We start from the raw sequence: 12,738 nt of genomic DNA, 5'->3' as shown, positions 1-12,738 counted from the left end.
AAATGGTTTAGTTTTTGAGAAAAAAATTTGATCCCAAAAAGTTAATAATTCACCACTAATGTCTAATTTTCGTTTCTACAAAATATAATAACGATATTTTTTGTAACAAAAATATTTGGTCCGTAAAAAATAATTTTGTTCCTAAATTTTAGTTTCTAAAACATTAATTTTTTATAGTGATTATCTATCTAATCAAACTAAGCCTTAAGAAAATCGTTCTTCTATTTGTATAAAAAACAATAACAAAATTGTATACAACTTTCTTACATGGGTGTAAGAGTTACAAAAGGTGGGACTGATTTCATATGATAGGATTGTTTTTGATTCTCTAATCAATTTCTAGGGGTGTTTGGAAACTTAGTTTTTGGTTTTTTTTTTGGTTTTTTTTTACTACAAGACAAATATTTTATAAAATCAAAAAAACAAATTCAAACAAAATATCACACTAAACCTCATAATCATTTCATTTTTTTTTTTACAAATATCACATCCAACCACAAAAAAACCCAACTATCTTCTTAAACATACAAAAAAATTTCTTTAATAATATCCTACAACTAAAAAAACCTACAAAAAAAATCCATTTCTCAAACACCCACTCTGTGTTCTTAAATTTTTTCTTTAAAAAATGTTATATATAAATAGATTTAACTTGATTTGCTTACCATTAAACACAGAGGTATGCATTCCACATTTTTTTTTTTGGGGACAATATTCGAAGACACATCAAGAGGCGAAGACGGGGGAAGCATCATAACTTGATGGGGAAGATCCGAAGTCGACATCTAAATAACTAGTACAGTCACTTGCTCACCCAACGCAAACTAATACAAGGCAATGTATTTATCAATGTACACCCCACTATATTCGTGTTTAAAATATTTTTTTTTAATAAAACATGTATACAGATAGCATTATTCTATTCCTTCCATATGCTTCTTTATATGTAACACAAGTTCTCTAGTATTATAAAAATATCACAAAAAGAAGTATATATAGGCTAAAGTGAAAGCTAACATGACATCACCACTACATAATAATTCCATCATATGGGGTTTCCAAATTAATTTACCCCCCCAAAAAAAAAAAAAAAAAAATTGGGTAAAGAGCCCAAGTAAAATATTTTATTGCATAAAACTACTACAGGGCTAATGATGCACATGTAGACAAGTAAAATATTTTATTGCATAAAACAACTACAGGGCTAATGATGTACATGTAGACCAGATTGTTTATATTTATCTATCTTAAATTATCTTTCTATTTCACGATGAATCTATTTAATATAAACATATAACGGATAGAAGGAATAGGGAAATCTTTGTCAAATGTATATGGAATTTTGTCTATAACCTAGCGCTTGTTCATTGAAATAAAATTAAAATAAAATAATTAATCCAACAATTTTAAATGGAATCATGATCTATTATTATTAAATAATAATTATTTTATAAAGAGATTAAAAATGATAATTTTATTTCACTTTATTTTAATTTTATTTTAATAAATCAAATACTACCTTTATGTTGTATATCATGAATAGGAGATGAAGACCAAGACATCTTGTAACCTTTAAAGGATGAGTAATGTTCACAGAGAAGCAAACACTTTCAAGCCATGAAAATCCAAACTGATCAACTTGTAATGTTTCTATATAATCAAACTTGTTCTTCTTGATTTTCTTGATCCCACTTAAGCATCAATTTGGACACATAATTTTCAGCCAATGGTGCAGCCAATTTGGGGCATCACAGCTACCTCTAGCAGTAAACCCATAAGAACGGGTCTTCTTCAGCCCAAAACTCATCATAAACTGGCTCGATTCGGCTCCGCTGCCATGTCGGTGTGTAATACCGCTCATCCATTTGATGGCCGAAGTCGAGGAAGAGGTCTGGCAGGTCCAAAAATGGGTCATCAATGTTGCTTAGAGGTGAATTTGATGATTCTCCAGACTCATGATCAGAGGAAGATTGGGAGCTCATCAACTCAGCTTGGCTCAGCTCAGCTTCTGCTTCATGGCTTCTAAGTGTGGCTAAGGCGGCAGCTTGGGCTGCCGCGGCTTGAATGTCTTTTGGTGACTTGGAAGCCGGGCTAGGTAGCTCATGGACCAACTCCGGGAAGTTGAGATGAGCAGACTGGCCTTTGATTGCAATGGCAGCTACATCGTGGGCTCGAGCAGCCATTTCAGCCGTTGCGAAGGTCCCAAGCCATATTCTCGACTTCTTCCTCGGCTCCCGAATTTCGGACACCCATTTGCCCCAACTCCGCCTCCGTACGCCGCGGTAAATTGGGTGTTTTCCATCATCACCTTTCTTAACCTTCTTCTTGCTAGTCTCACCAGTACCAATTTCGGTTTCTTGAACTCTCTTTGAGCCTTCTTTTGCCACTAATTTGGGTCCCGAGGACGTAGCAGTGGCAACAACAGCGGTGGTGGTAGTGGTGGAGGAAGTGGAAGAGGTGGTTTGATCATCCCATTTTATACTAAGAGTTTCTTCCATAGTGTGTGGGGGGCTTTTGGGGGGATGGATCATGGGAAGAAGAGCTTCTTATAATTCTTACACAAAATGGAATAAAGTCTAAGACACAAAAAGCAATGGGGCCTCAGGCATTAAAGGGTTGTACACTTTGGCTATTTTGCTAACCCAAAGTCGATGTTTTTCAAGAGTGTATATAGGTTGTCATTTTCTTTTTACAGTCACTTGTGTGCACACTCTCTCATTGTCTAATCAACTTGAATGAATGATTGTATCGAGAAAATAAGGATCATTAAGCACATTTTAATTAGGTTGGCAAGAGTAGGCTCAATTTTAACAAAAAAATTTAAAGGCTAAATTTTAAGAGTTAACCAATGAAAATCTAAAATCATGGGTCAATTTAAATAAAAAGTTGAAATTCACATAATTAAATTATTTGGATTCAGATAAACCTTACATTGTCAAGTTGAAACTAGAAGTTTAATTTTTTTATTTTATTTTTAAAGTTCATTAAAAACAGAAATATGTGGGAGAAAAAAAACAGCCATCAATGTTAGCTTATTGGCTAAATAAGCCAATTCTTTTTTCAAATTTGTCTTTATTGACTTTTGTTTTTTAAATTATGTCAATTTTTTTTTTCTAGTTCATTTTGTGAAGACAAATTTAAAAAGTAAAATAAAATTGAAAATTTTGAAAAAATATTTGAAAAAATAAAAAAAGCTAAAAAAGTCCACTATTTTTTTTTTTTTTTTTGTGTCTTCTCTTAACTTTTTTTTTTTTAAATTTTTTAAAAAATATCATTTTGTCTTGTCGAACTAAAGACTAAAAACTTTTTAAAAATTTTCACTAAAATACAAAAATAAGTTTAAAAAAAAAAACACTAAATAAACAAACCTTAAAACTGTGGCCAAGTGCTCAAATGCAGTCTTCTGACACACCAAAAAAAAAAACAAAACAAAACAAACAAGCAAACCCTTCTCGTGAGATTACCGACATACTAAAAGAATAATTTCTTTCCAATCTTGACGATGATGACCACAAAGCCCACATTGGGGTTGAATTCAAATGAGGGGAAATTACTGAAGAGTTAGAATTCAAATGAGGGGAAATTACTGAAGAGTTAGGCCAATTCACCCAAAAAAAAAAAAAAAAGAAAAAAAAAAAAGAGTCTACAGACCAGATATATCCGCCCAAAATATTTTAGGTAGGTAATTGTGTGGTAAAAATTAAATTTATTTGGCATCAGATTTATATGTAGAAAAAATATTTTGAGTAATTTTTACATAATTAAATCCGGATTTGTAGTATTTCTAATTACTGAAACACACCCTTTTTTGGGGTGTATTATATGCCCAAATTATGATTTCTTTGATTATAATTTATTGTAATATTAATTAATTATTACTTAGTTATAACTCATTGTAGTATTATTTATGACTCACCATAATTTTGGTTATGACATTTTTTTAATTATAATTTTAATAAAATTAATTAGACCTTATATAATATTTAGTTATAACTTATTATTATTTTTTTATAGTTATAATTGAAAATAATTTAATTATGACATTTTACATATGCTACCCACCGTTTTGTGTATTATACCTTGATGAGATTACCTACATACAAAGAAAAGTAAATTATAAAAATTTAATTATAATACGGATTGCTTTTTGCAATTTTAAAAATTATATTTACTTCTTTGTCAAAATTTTTATTTAACTGAATTAACAGAAAAAATAAAATCCTTAGCTATTCTCTTATACAATAATAAAATATATAAATTGTCAATTGAAATATATTTTTATTATCATTAAAAATTATTAATTAACTAAACAATTTATTAATAAAAAGAGTTATTGATTATGCAATTAAAAAGTTAAAGAGTTGGAATACAATTTTTAAAAGTAAAAAAAAAAAAAAAAAAAATTCTTAAGTAAATCTAAAAAGATTTAGAGAGACTTATGTGTAGGTCCTAATAGATGAACTTATTATCCAATAGGTCCTATGATAATGTTGGCTTTTTGTCTTTCGAAAGTTATTTTTGTAATTACGAGCGTGCCAGCAAGGATCAATCAGTCCTTACAGAATTTTAATTGCCAACAAATTATTTAGACGATTGTGTTATAGTTCTTTCAGCCTCAATGAAGAGGACATTTACTGGTGGTTTGATTTAGGAGAATTTAAGCATACGAACAGTTAAATAAAGAACAATTGAAGCATTTCATTAGTATGAAAAACTTACAATGATCCAAACTCAGCCTCGTAAAGATTTACAGCGACAATATACTTGAAACTACTCCTATGAATGAAGTGTAGTGCAGGAATTTAAAGTACAGAAATGTAAAGAATAGGAAATATAAAAACTGGAATAAAATATATAAAGTAAGACTGGTTTTTTAGATCTGAGCCTCTTCTTTCCTAGGGTCTTCCTTGCTATTTATACTCCCCAAAGATAACCATCGAACTGCACTTCAAACCGTCGAACTGCTCCTCTGTGATCGCAATTTATGCTGCCTTATGAATAGTTCCACTACGCTTTCACTTGCAGTTATGCTTCCCTCCTATATTTGAATTTGAATGTGAGTAACCGTTGAAGCCACGTCACTTTGCATCTCTTTGTTGATCCACTGCTACTCAGATCTTATAACAACCAATATTAACTGTCACGTGTATGATCAGGATCAGAGACTTGACTGGTTTCCCCATATTACCCTTACTTTGCCACGCGTCGAATTGTCACTGGCTTGCACAAAATATGTAGCCAACATTACCCCCCGCACTAATATACCCAAGACTTGGTGATATTAGTGGATTAGGGTCTTTTCCCCACGTTCACGTCTTAGACGTGCATGGGTTTTGCATCTTCCCAGAAATGCAACTGTCACTCACCATCTGTATTAAACTCTCGTTTAATCCTTTAAGCACTTCCACTGTCTTAGCATTAGAACAGACTGATACATTTTATGGCCGAATTAATTTTTTCCTCCAGTGATCGAGCACACGAAGAGTCATATGTCGATGCTGTTCCTCCTCGAAAGAACGTCCATGCATTTATTAGCCACCTTTACCCACCTTTCTATATTCAAGTCATGGATGCCTTTGCAAATTACCAACCTTTGGATTACGAACACATTGCTCTTAATCCTTCGATTCAGAAAGTTGCAGGTATAGACATAAGAAGTTCTTCCTCTAACTCACCCTTACAGTTCGAACAAACTGCTCTCAAACCTTTGATTCGGAAAGTTGCAAATATGGACTTGAGAAACTCTTCTTCACAAGTCTCTATATGGGATAAAGCTGCAACTTCTTCCTCTTCTGAGGGTTCTGACTGGACAAGCTGGTCAACACCTGAGACCTGTGATTTGAAGGAGCGAATCAACCATCATTTTGTTGAGTTCACTGACCCTTTAGAGTTTCCTTCCTATGCTTGAAGTTCAGTGGTCTATCCCTACGTGCCCATTGACCATCGGCGTAGTCTGGAGGAGAATTTGCTTGTAGCATGGTATACATCCTCCATGCCTACAAAGATAGTGCACGCTGCCCGACGCCTAGAAGAAGCACAAGGGTACAACCCATCATTCTTAGCCCAGAAGGTGAAGATTTGTTCTTCTGACTGGCTTGATTATATTAATGCCTTTGTTCCTTCTGCTCTCGTGTCATCTCAGAAAATAGAAGCGTCCACACCTTCTTTTTCGTCTCTTTCTCCTCTACCAACTCTTTGCCGAAAAGAGAGACTGAAGCTTGCCCTATCCATGAATAACGTCTTTCCACCTTATAAACCTCTACCTTCTCCTACTCCAACTGAGTGGAAAAAAGCTCAACTTCTACTTGCAGCTTTCTCTCACTTGCCTTTCAATGTTCTTGAGGACGAAGTCCCTCTCAAGAACCTTCGATGGGCTTGTGATATTCTGACTAGGGGCCATGTCCTTAATCCCCTTGTCCAGGCAGAACTTCATATGTTTCTGGACCAACTTCCATTGCTTCTCTACTGGCATCGAAATTCTATGGCCACTACACAATCTTTAGACCAACTTTCGTCTCTTCGAATTCATGCTCAGTACGAAGCAGAGAACTTCATTGAAGAATTCTGTGATTTCAAGAATAAAGATTCTGCGTATTGGGATGACTTAGACATTGACGACTTGGAACAAGGATTGAGAGAGGTGGCTTTCGAAATAAAGGCTGAAGAGCTCTACTACGAAGTGAGAGCACATCAACTTATGCAGCCAATGCTAGAAGACATAGAAGATAGAATAAGGAAAGAACAAAAATTTATTGACCATTATTGGACTAAATTTCATGATCTTGTTATTTATTCCATTCCTTATTTTTATGAGCTTGAGTTTATACCGAGATAGGGTCATCCGATGTAATCGCTTTGGATTTAATATAAACAAATTTCTTCTTCATTTGGCATTGTTTGACCCTGCTTCCATTTGTCTTTTAAAAACCAATTCAGAGCTTCGAACTGAACAATCTCATTCTTCGAATCTGGACTTAATTGTTTTAAATGAAACACTAAAAGAGCCAATTATGAACTTTTCCAATTTGTGGAATAAAGTTGACAGTTTTGGCTGATTTTCAATTAGAAACAGTGCTTCGGATCTAGCAATCTTATACTTAAAGTTTGTTTCAACCATAATCAACATCTAATCATTGTCATTATGATCGATTAGTTTGAAATTGACCATCTTTTGCTTCGAACAACAGTTCATGCAATTTTAGTTCAACAAACAACCCCTCCCCCCTCTTTTTTTTTTCTTTTATATAAACCAACCATTGGTTTTGATGTTTCGAACACCAAATCCCATCCTTAAAGAATCTCAAGTTTTGCCTCGAAGGACATTACCTTTGTTAAAAATCTAAAAACAGGTCTTTAAACCTCTTTGAAGTAAAACAAATACTCGAGTATTCTTATATTTTTGGGTATGGAAACGTGCTTCGAAGCCGGCTTCTCTGTTTCGAAGCCGTTGTTTTTTGGCTTTTGGCGCTAAAACTTGGCTTCGAAGCCAAATATCTTACTTCGAAGCCAGCCTCAACATCTGGGCTTTGTTTTTCCCTCAAAAGGTATCAATATTGAAGGAAGCTCTTTGTATTCGTACTTCTAGTACTTAATAACTTACGCAATATATTTTTCAGACACAAAAGCTTTAAAAACCCTTTTGTTTCGTGCTCTGAAATCACTTGCTCTTTTAACGCGCAAACCCCTCTTTCTACCGATCTTCGACTTCTCTCTACTTCCTTTCTCGGCTTCTCTTTCAAGAAAAGCATACTGTCAATGGCTTCTTCTTCAGTACCGGTCATAGAGCGTACGAGCCCATCTGTGACCCTGAAGAGGATCATTGATGCAGAATGTGAGAAGTACAAAGCTGGGGAGAAAAGCGCTATTGATGGATGCATCTTCGTCCCTCGTCGCCATGTGCAGCAAGACTACGTGCTTGGGCCCATATTCAAAGAGATCCTTACAGAGTTCCCAGCCCTATATCCTCGTCTGGAAAACCAATGTCTCCTTTACGAAGGTGGTCTTGACTGGAGGAACTGGAGGATAAATCGCCCCTACCGATGCTGGCCCACGGTGAGACCAGAGTGGCAAGAATGGTATGACCGGGTTGTTCCTGCTAGGACCCTGGACCTTCAAGAACTCTGCCTTCTCGATGCTCTCAGATTATCCAGGGTAACTATCTCAGAGGACCCTTTTCTTATTCCTGCTACCTTGTGTTTTTGGAATCCTATCTTTAATTTCTTTCAATTTAAATGCGGGATGGTGGCCCCTACTGTTCTTGATATTTGCCATCTACTAGGATTATCCCCCATTGGTATTCCATTTGGACCGGATTATCCTGATTTAGCACTCCCTTTCTCTCTCCCCTCCATTAACTCATCTTATAGTGATTTTGCTAGGGTTGAGAATAAAAGAGAGGGCCCTGTGACTGATAGGGAATTATTTTCTTTCTTATTGTATTGGCTTTGCAAATTCCTCTTCTGCACCTCCTCTCAGAGAATCATGCCTGAATTTGCCCCTCTTGCCAAAGCCTTTGTTTTACAGAAAAAGGTGGTCTTAGCCCCACATGTTCTAGGTCACGTATATAGAGTCAGCTCCCTTTTCTGTGAGAAACCCTTAGATACTAATCACGGGGGGCCATTCTGGATTCTTCAGTTTTGGCTTTTTGCCTATTTTACTGAGTTACAATCCAAATGCCTTAAATTCTTTGAGCCAAACCCTCTTACTCATGGTATAAGGCTGGCCAATGCTTCACTTTATCCCTCTGCCTTTGCTTTTTACTTCTCTTTCTTCCACGAACTTCCAGCTTCCCTTCCTACTTACCGTTTCCATCCTTTCGAACCCACCATTGGTCCATCTTGGTTGAGGAATTTCCTAAGTGACAAGTCTTGCACTTCACCTATTCACAAAGATATATGGGTCTCCATTCTGATTCCCAGATAGTTATTTATCGGGATTTTGAACCCCAAAGCCTACAAATGTATTGCTGAACCTTACTATCCTGCTCAATTTGCTAGACAATTTGGCCTCACACAAGGGGTCCCAATACCTCTCTGCAGCAACACAAATCTCAGTCTTACTAGAAGGGATCTGAAAGTTCGGAAGTCCAGGCTAGAAGAGGCAACTTTTAAATTTATAGACGACTTGGTCAATTTTGAGTATACCCCTTTCATTCCTCAAGGTACCCTATTGAAGAGATACCAAAACTGGTGGGTGACCAACATGGAAGTCTACTTGGCCATTTCACCTAACGGTGTTAGATGTGACCAAGCCCAAAGGAGCTGGAATTATCACTTCTTCCACTGTTTTAGTTGTAGCACATGCTACAACCCAATCTGCTCCTGCTGCTTCAATTTCTCCTAGAGTTACTCGGGCTGCCTCGAAGAAAGGTATATACCCTTGTCTCTTCTTCTTTTGTCTTTTTATAATGCATTTAGCCTTATCTTTAGTTCTTCTTTTGTGGAGGTGGCCAACAATAAAAGAAAAGGAGGCTCCTTGAGCTTGAGAAGGAAACATCCGATATTCAAGGAGAAGAAAAAGAAGAAGCAAATCAAGAGGAAGAGTCACCCTTGAAAAGAAAGAAGAGAGTGATCATATCTTCCTCTGACTTGCTTAGGGATAAGACAACTGTCAGAGAGATGGAAGATGAGCTCATTTCTTTGGAATCCAGATCTCAGATTGAAGAAGTTGAGAAGGAAATTGAGCAGGAGCAGACCCTGCTAATACAGAGAAAAAGGAAAAGAAAGGTGACTGTCTCTCCTTCTGATATGGTCAAAGACTCTGATTCCGAGACAATTGCCAAAGCAATGGAAAAGAGAAAGAAAGTGACTGCTTCTGCTATTATCTTGGTTGAAGATACCATCCATGAAGCAGCCGTCAAGGCAGTAGAACAAGAACATTCTAAGGCCATGATTGTCTTCGAGAGAGCTGAGAAGAAACGACAGCAACAATTTCTGAGAGATGAAGCTGCTGCTGCTGATGCACTACAAAGGGAAACTGCAAGAAAGCAACAAACTACCAGACATTACTCCCTTCGTAGTTTTCCCATCATCGCCGACACTTCTGGAGTAGGTAATTTCTTTCATACTTCTGCTGTTTTTCCTTTGTCAGCCTTTGGTATTGAAGTTTAACATTGCTTTACATTTCTTCCTCTTGCAACAGCAACTTTTGAGTTCATCTTTCCAATGAGACCTCTCTCAGTTTCACTTGAGGTTGATCAGATGCAGGATGTAAGGGCTATTCAGACCATACTTCCACTTCCAAGGTCTACACTTCCTGCACTTTTCCTGAGGCCAAGCATTCCTGCACTTCTTTCTCTTGGTTTGACTCCACGTCTTTCCCACTTGACCCTCGACCTTCCTCAATTTACTTCTCTATCAAGCCTTGCTTCTCTTCCTCCTTCCAAAGAAATTCCAACTGCTACCTCATCTCTGATGGAAGTTGATTCCCCTATTGAGGGTGCTGGCAGCTCTCCAACTCGTGGTTTATCACCTTTACCTAGCTCCAGCCCTCTTTCACTTGATTCATTGGTGGCTAGGACCATGGATACTGCTAAAGATGCTTCACCCATTTCTCCTATCCCTATGCAGTCTTCTGTGTCTTCCACAACAACTCTCTCTGCGCCCCTTATGTCTAATGATGAGGTTGATGTCTTCGAAGTAAGATTAGCTAGTCTCTTTGACATCCCCTCTACTTCTCCAACATTCGATGAGGAAGCTGAGCCATTAGTTTTGGCTGACTCTTTGCTGGAAATTTTTGAGAGCTCTTCTTCCTCCAGCAGCAAGCCTTCTGTACCTTTGATAGACTTAGACACCTGCCTAGACCTGTTAATTTCCTTTTCGAGGATTCCCTTTGAGGCTCTACAAAGGCCTATAATTAAAAATGGGTTTCTTTAGTGCTACAAACTTGCTGAGCAGTCTGGTATGAATGTCTCAAGTCATCTATCCCAGGCAGCAGTTACTATCGACTTCTACATCAGCATCTGTCATGCTGCCAAGGCTGCGGATGAGAAATTGGTTAGAGATCAAAGTTTTGTTTCTCAAGTGCATACTGAAGTGTCGAAGCTTAAGGAACAACACTCCTCTGCCTCTCACTTTCGAACTCAACTACTGGAGAGGAAAGCTCAACTTGAAGAGGAGCTTTCTGCAGTGAATCAGGCCTTAGTCCGAACTGACATCAAACTGCAAATCACCAATCAAGGACTGGCCGATCAAAAGAGAGACATGGCTGCAGCTATTCAACTATTTTCATCATTTACCAATAGAAATCTATTATACAAAAACAATTAAAACATTGTAATGATTTTTGGGCCAATTTGTGGCACGATGTACTTGACTCTTTATGAAAAATAAGTTCTTGTTTATCATCTTATGTTCTTGTATTCAGTGTTTATTTTATTCCTTGTGTTTCCCAAATAGTTGGAAAATAAGGCTTCAAATATCTGACATTAATCTTTTTCGGATGTACATAACCATTCAAATTTTTCAAATGGTATGCTCCAAAAGGCAAAACTCTATGAATTTGATATGGTCCTTCCCAGTTAGGTGACCATTTGCCAAACTTATGGCTTTTAATTCCTATTGAAAGTATTGTCTTCCACACCAAATCACCTTCATCAAAGCCAACGTGTTTGACTTTCTTATTATAATTTTTGGCTGCTTTCTTCTTCTGAAAGAGAATGCTATTTAATGCCAGAATTCTAGCTCCATCTATGTCTTCTAACTCCAAGCACATACTCTGATAGTACTGCTCAGGATCCAACTGGTCTTGGCATCTTACCCTCAAGGATTTAACATTGATTTCCACAGGTAATACTGCATCATGCCCATAAACTAAGGCATAAGGAGTGACTCCGGTGCTTGACCTCGGCGAAGTTCTGTAAACCCATAATACATCCAACAATAAGTTATGCCAATCCTTAGGATTATCTTCCACAACCTTTTGTATTCCTTTTTCAAGGACTTATTGGATGATTCATGTAATAACCCTCACCACTGTTTACCGATTAACTACTGATTACTGCTAAACTGAGACTGATTATGATTGGTAATTGAACTGATTGAAATACTGAACTGACTGACTGAAATATGGAATTGAATTGACTAAGTATATCTGTTTAATTGTATGTCCATCTGTTGACTGTTTAATTATCTGTTCAGTTTTTATGTTTAAGCTGTTAATTGAAGGCCTTATCGGCGGCCGAATCTGAAATTGATTGATGATTTGTGATCCTTAGAATTAATGCGATTTTACGGCATATTTAGTTAAAATGTGATTTGGTATGATTTAATTAGATTGAATTGAGTAATCAAGAGAGTTAAGTTTATTTACCAAACTACCCCCTTAGTGGCCACTTTCTTACACATATTTGAGCCTTATTATATACTTAGGCACACAATTCATCAGCCATTCTCTTGTTATTGCCGACCATAGAGAGAGAGAGACTAGAAGAGTTGATTTCATCTCACTTTTGCTTGTGAATTGCTTGGAAATTAAAGAAGAAATTGCATATTTGAGCTTCCCTTCCTTGAATTGGAGACTTAAGGTAGAAATTCATCTTCTCATTCTTGTGTTTAAATTGTTTCTTGCATGGTTTAGACCTAGGTTGAAGACTAGAGCCAACCTATGGCTCAAATTGTTGTGTTGAAGCTTAATTGTTGCATGTATGTATATATATATATATATATTGAAGTTTGAGGTTGTAGTTCACATTCCTCACATGCATGTCCATGTTTTAAGAGTAGTCCATGATTTCATCAT

At 36.4% G+C, this 12,738-nt stretch overlaps 1 protein-coding gene across 1 annotated transcript; it reads right to left on the bottom strand.

Annotated features, from left to right (window-relative positions):
- Positions 1–1,446: 1,446 nt before the first annotated feature.
- On the bottom strand, positions 1,447–2,698 carry LOC114300795 (ethylene-responsive transcription factor ERF039). The gene has a single exon (XM_028245662.2). The coding sequence runs from the start codon at positions 2,529–2,531 to the stop codon at positions 1,761–1,763; it is 771 nt and encodes a 256-aa protein (XP_028101463.2). The 5' UTR covers positions 2,532–2,698; the 3' UTR covers positions 1,447–1,760.
- Between the last annotated feature and the right edge of the window lie 10,040 nt (positions 2,699–12,738).

The sequence above is a fragment of the Camellia sinensis genome, chromosome 11, assembly GCF_055761805.1.
Source record: "Camellia sinensis isolate YWXY chromosome 11, ASM5576180v1, whole genome shotgun sequence".
Lineage (NCBI taxonomy): Eukaryota > Viridiplantae > Streptophyta > Magnoliopsida > Ericales > Theaceae > Camellia > Camellia sinensis.
Note: the sequence above shows the minus strand (reverse complement) of the source record. Positions and strands in the feature narration are given on the sequence as shown.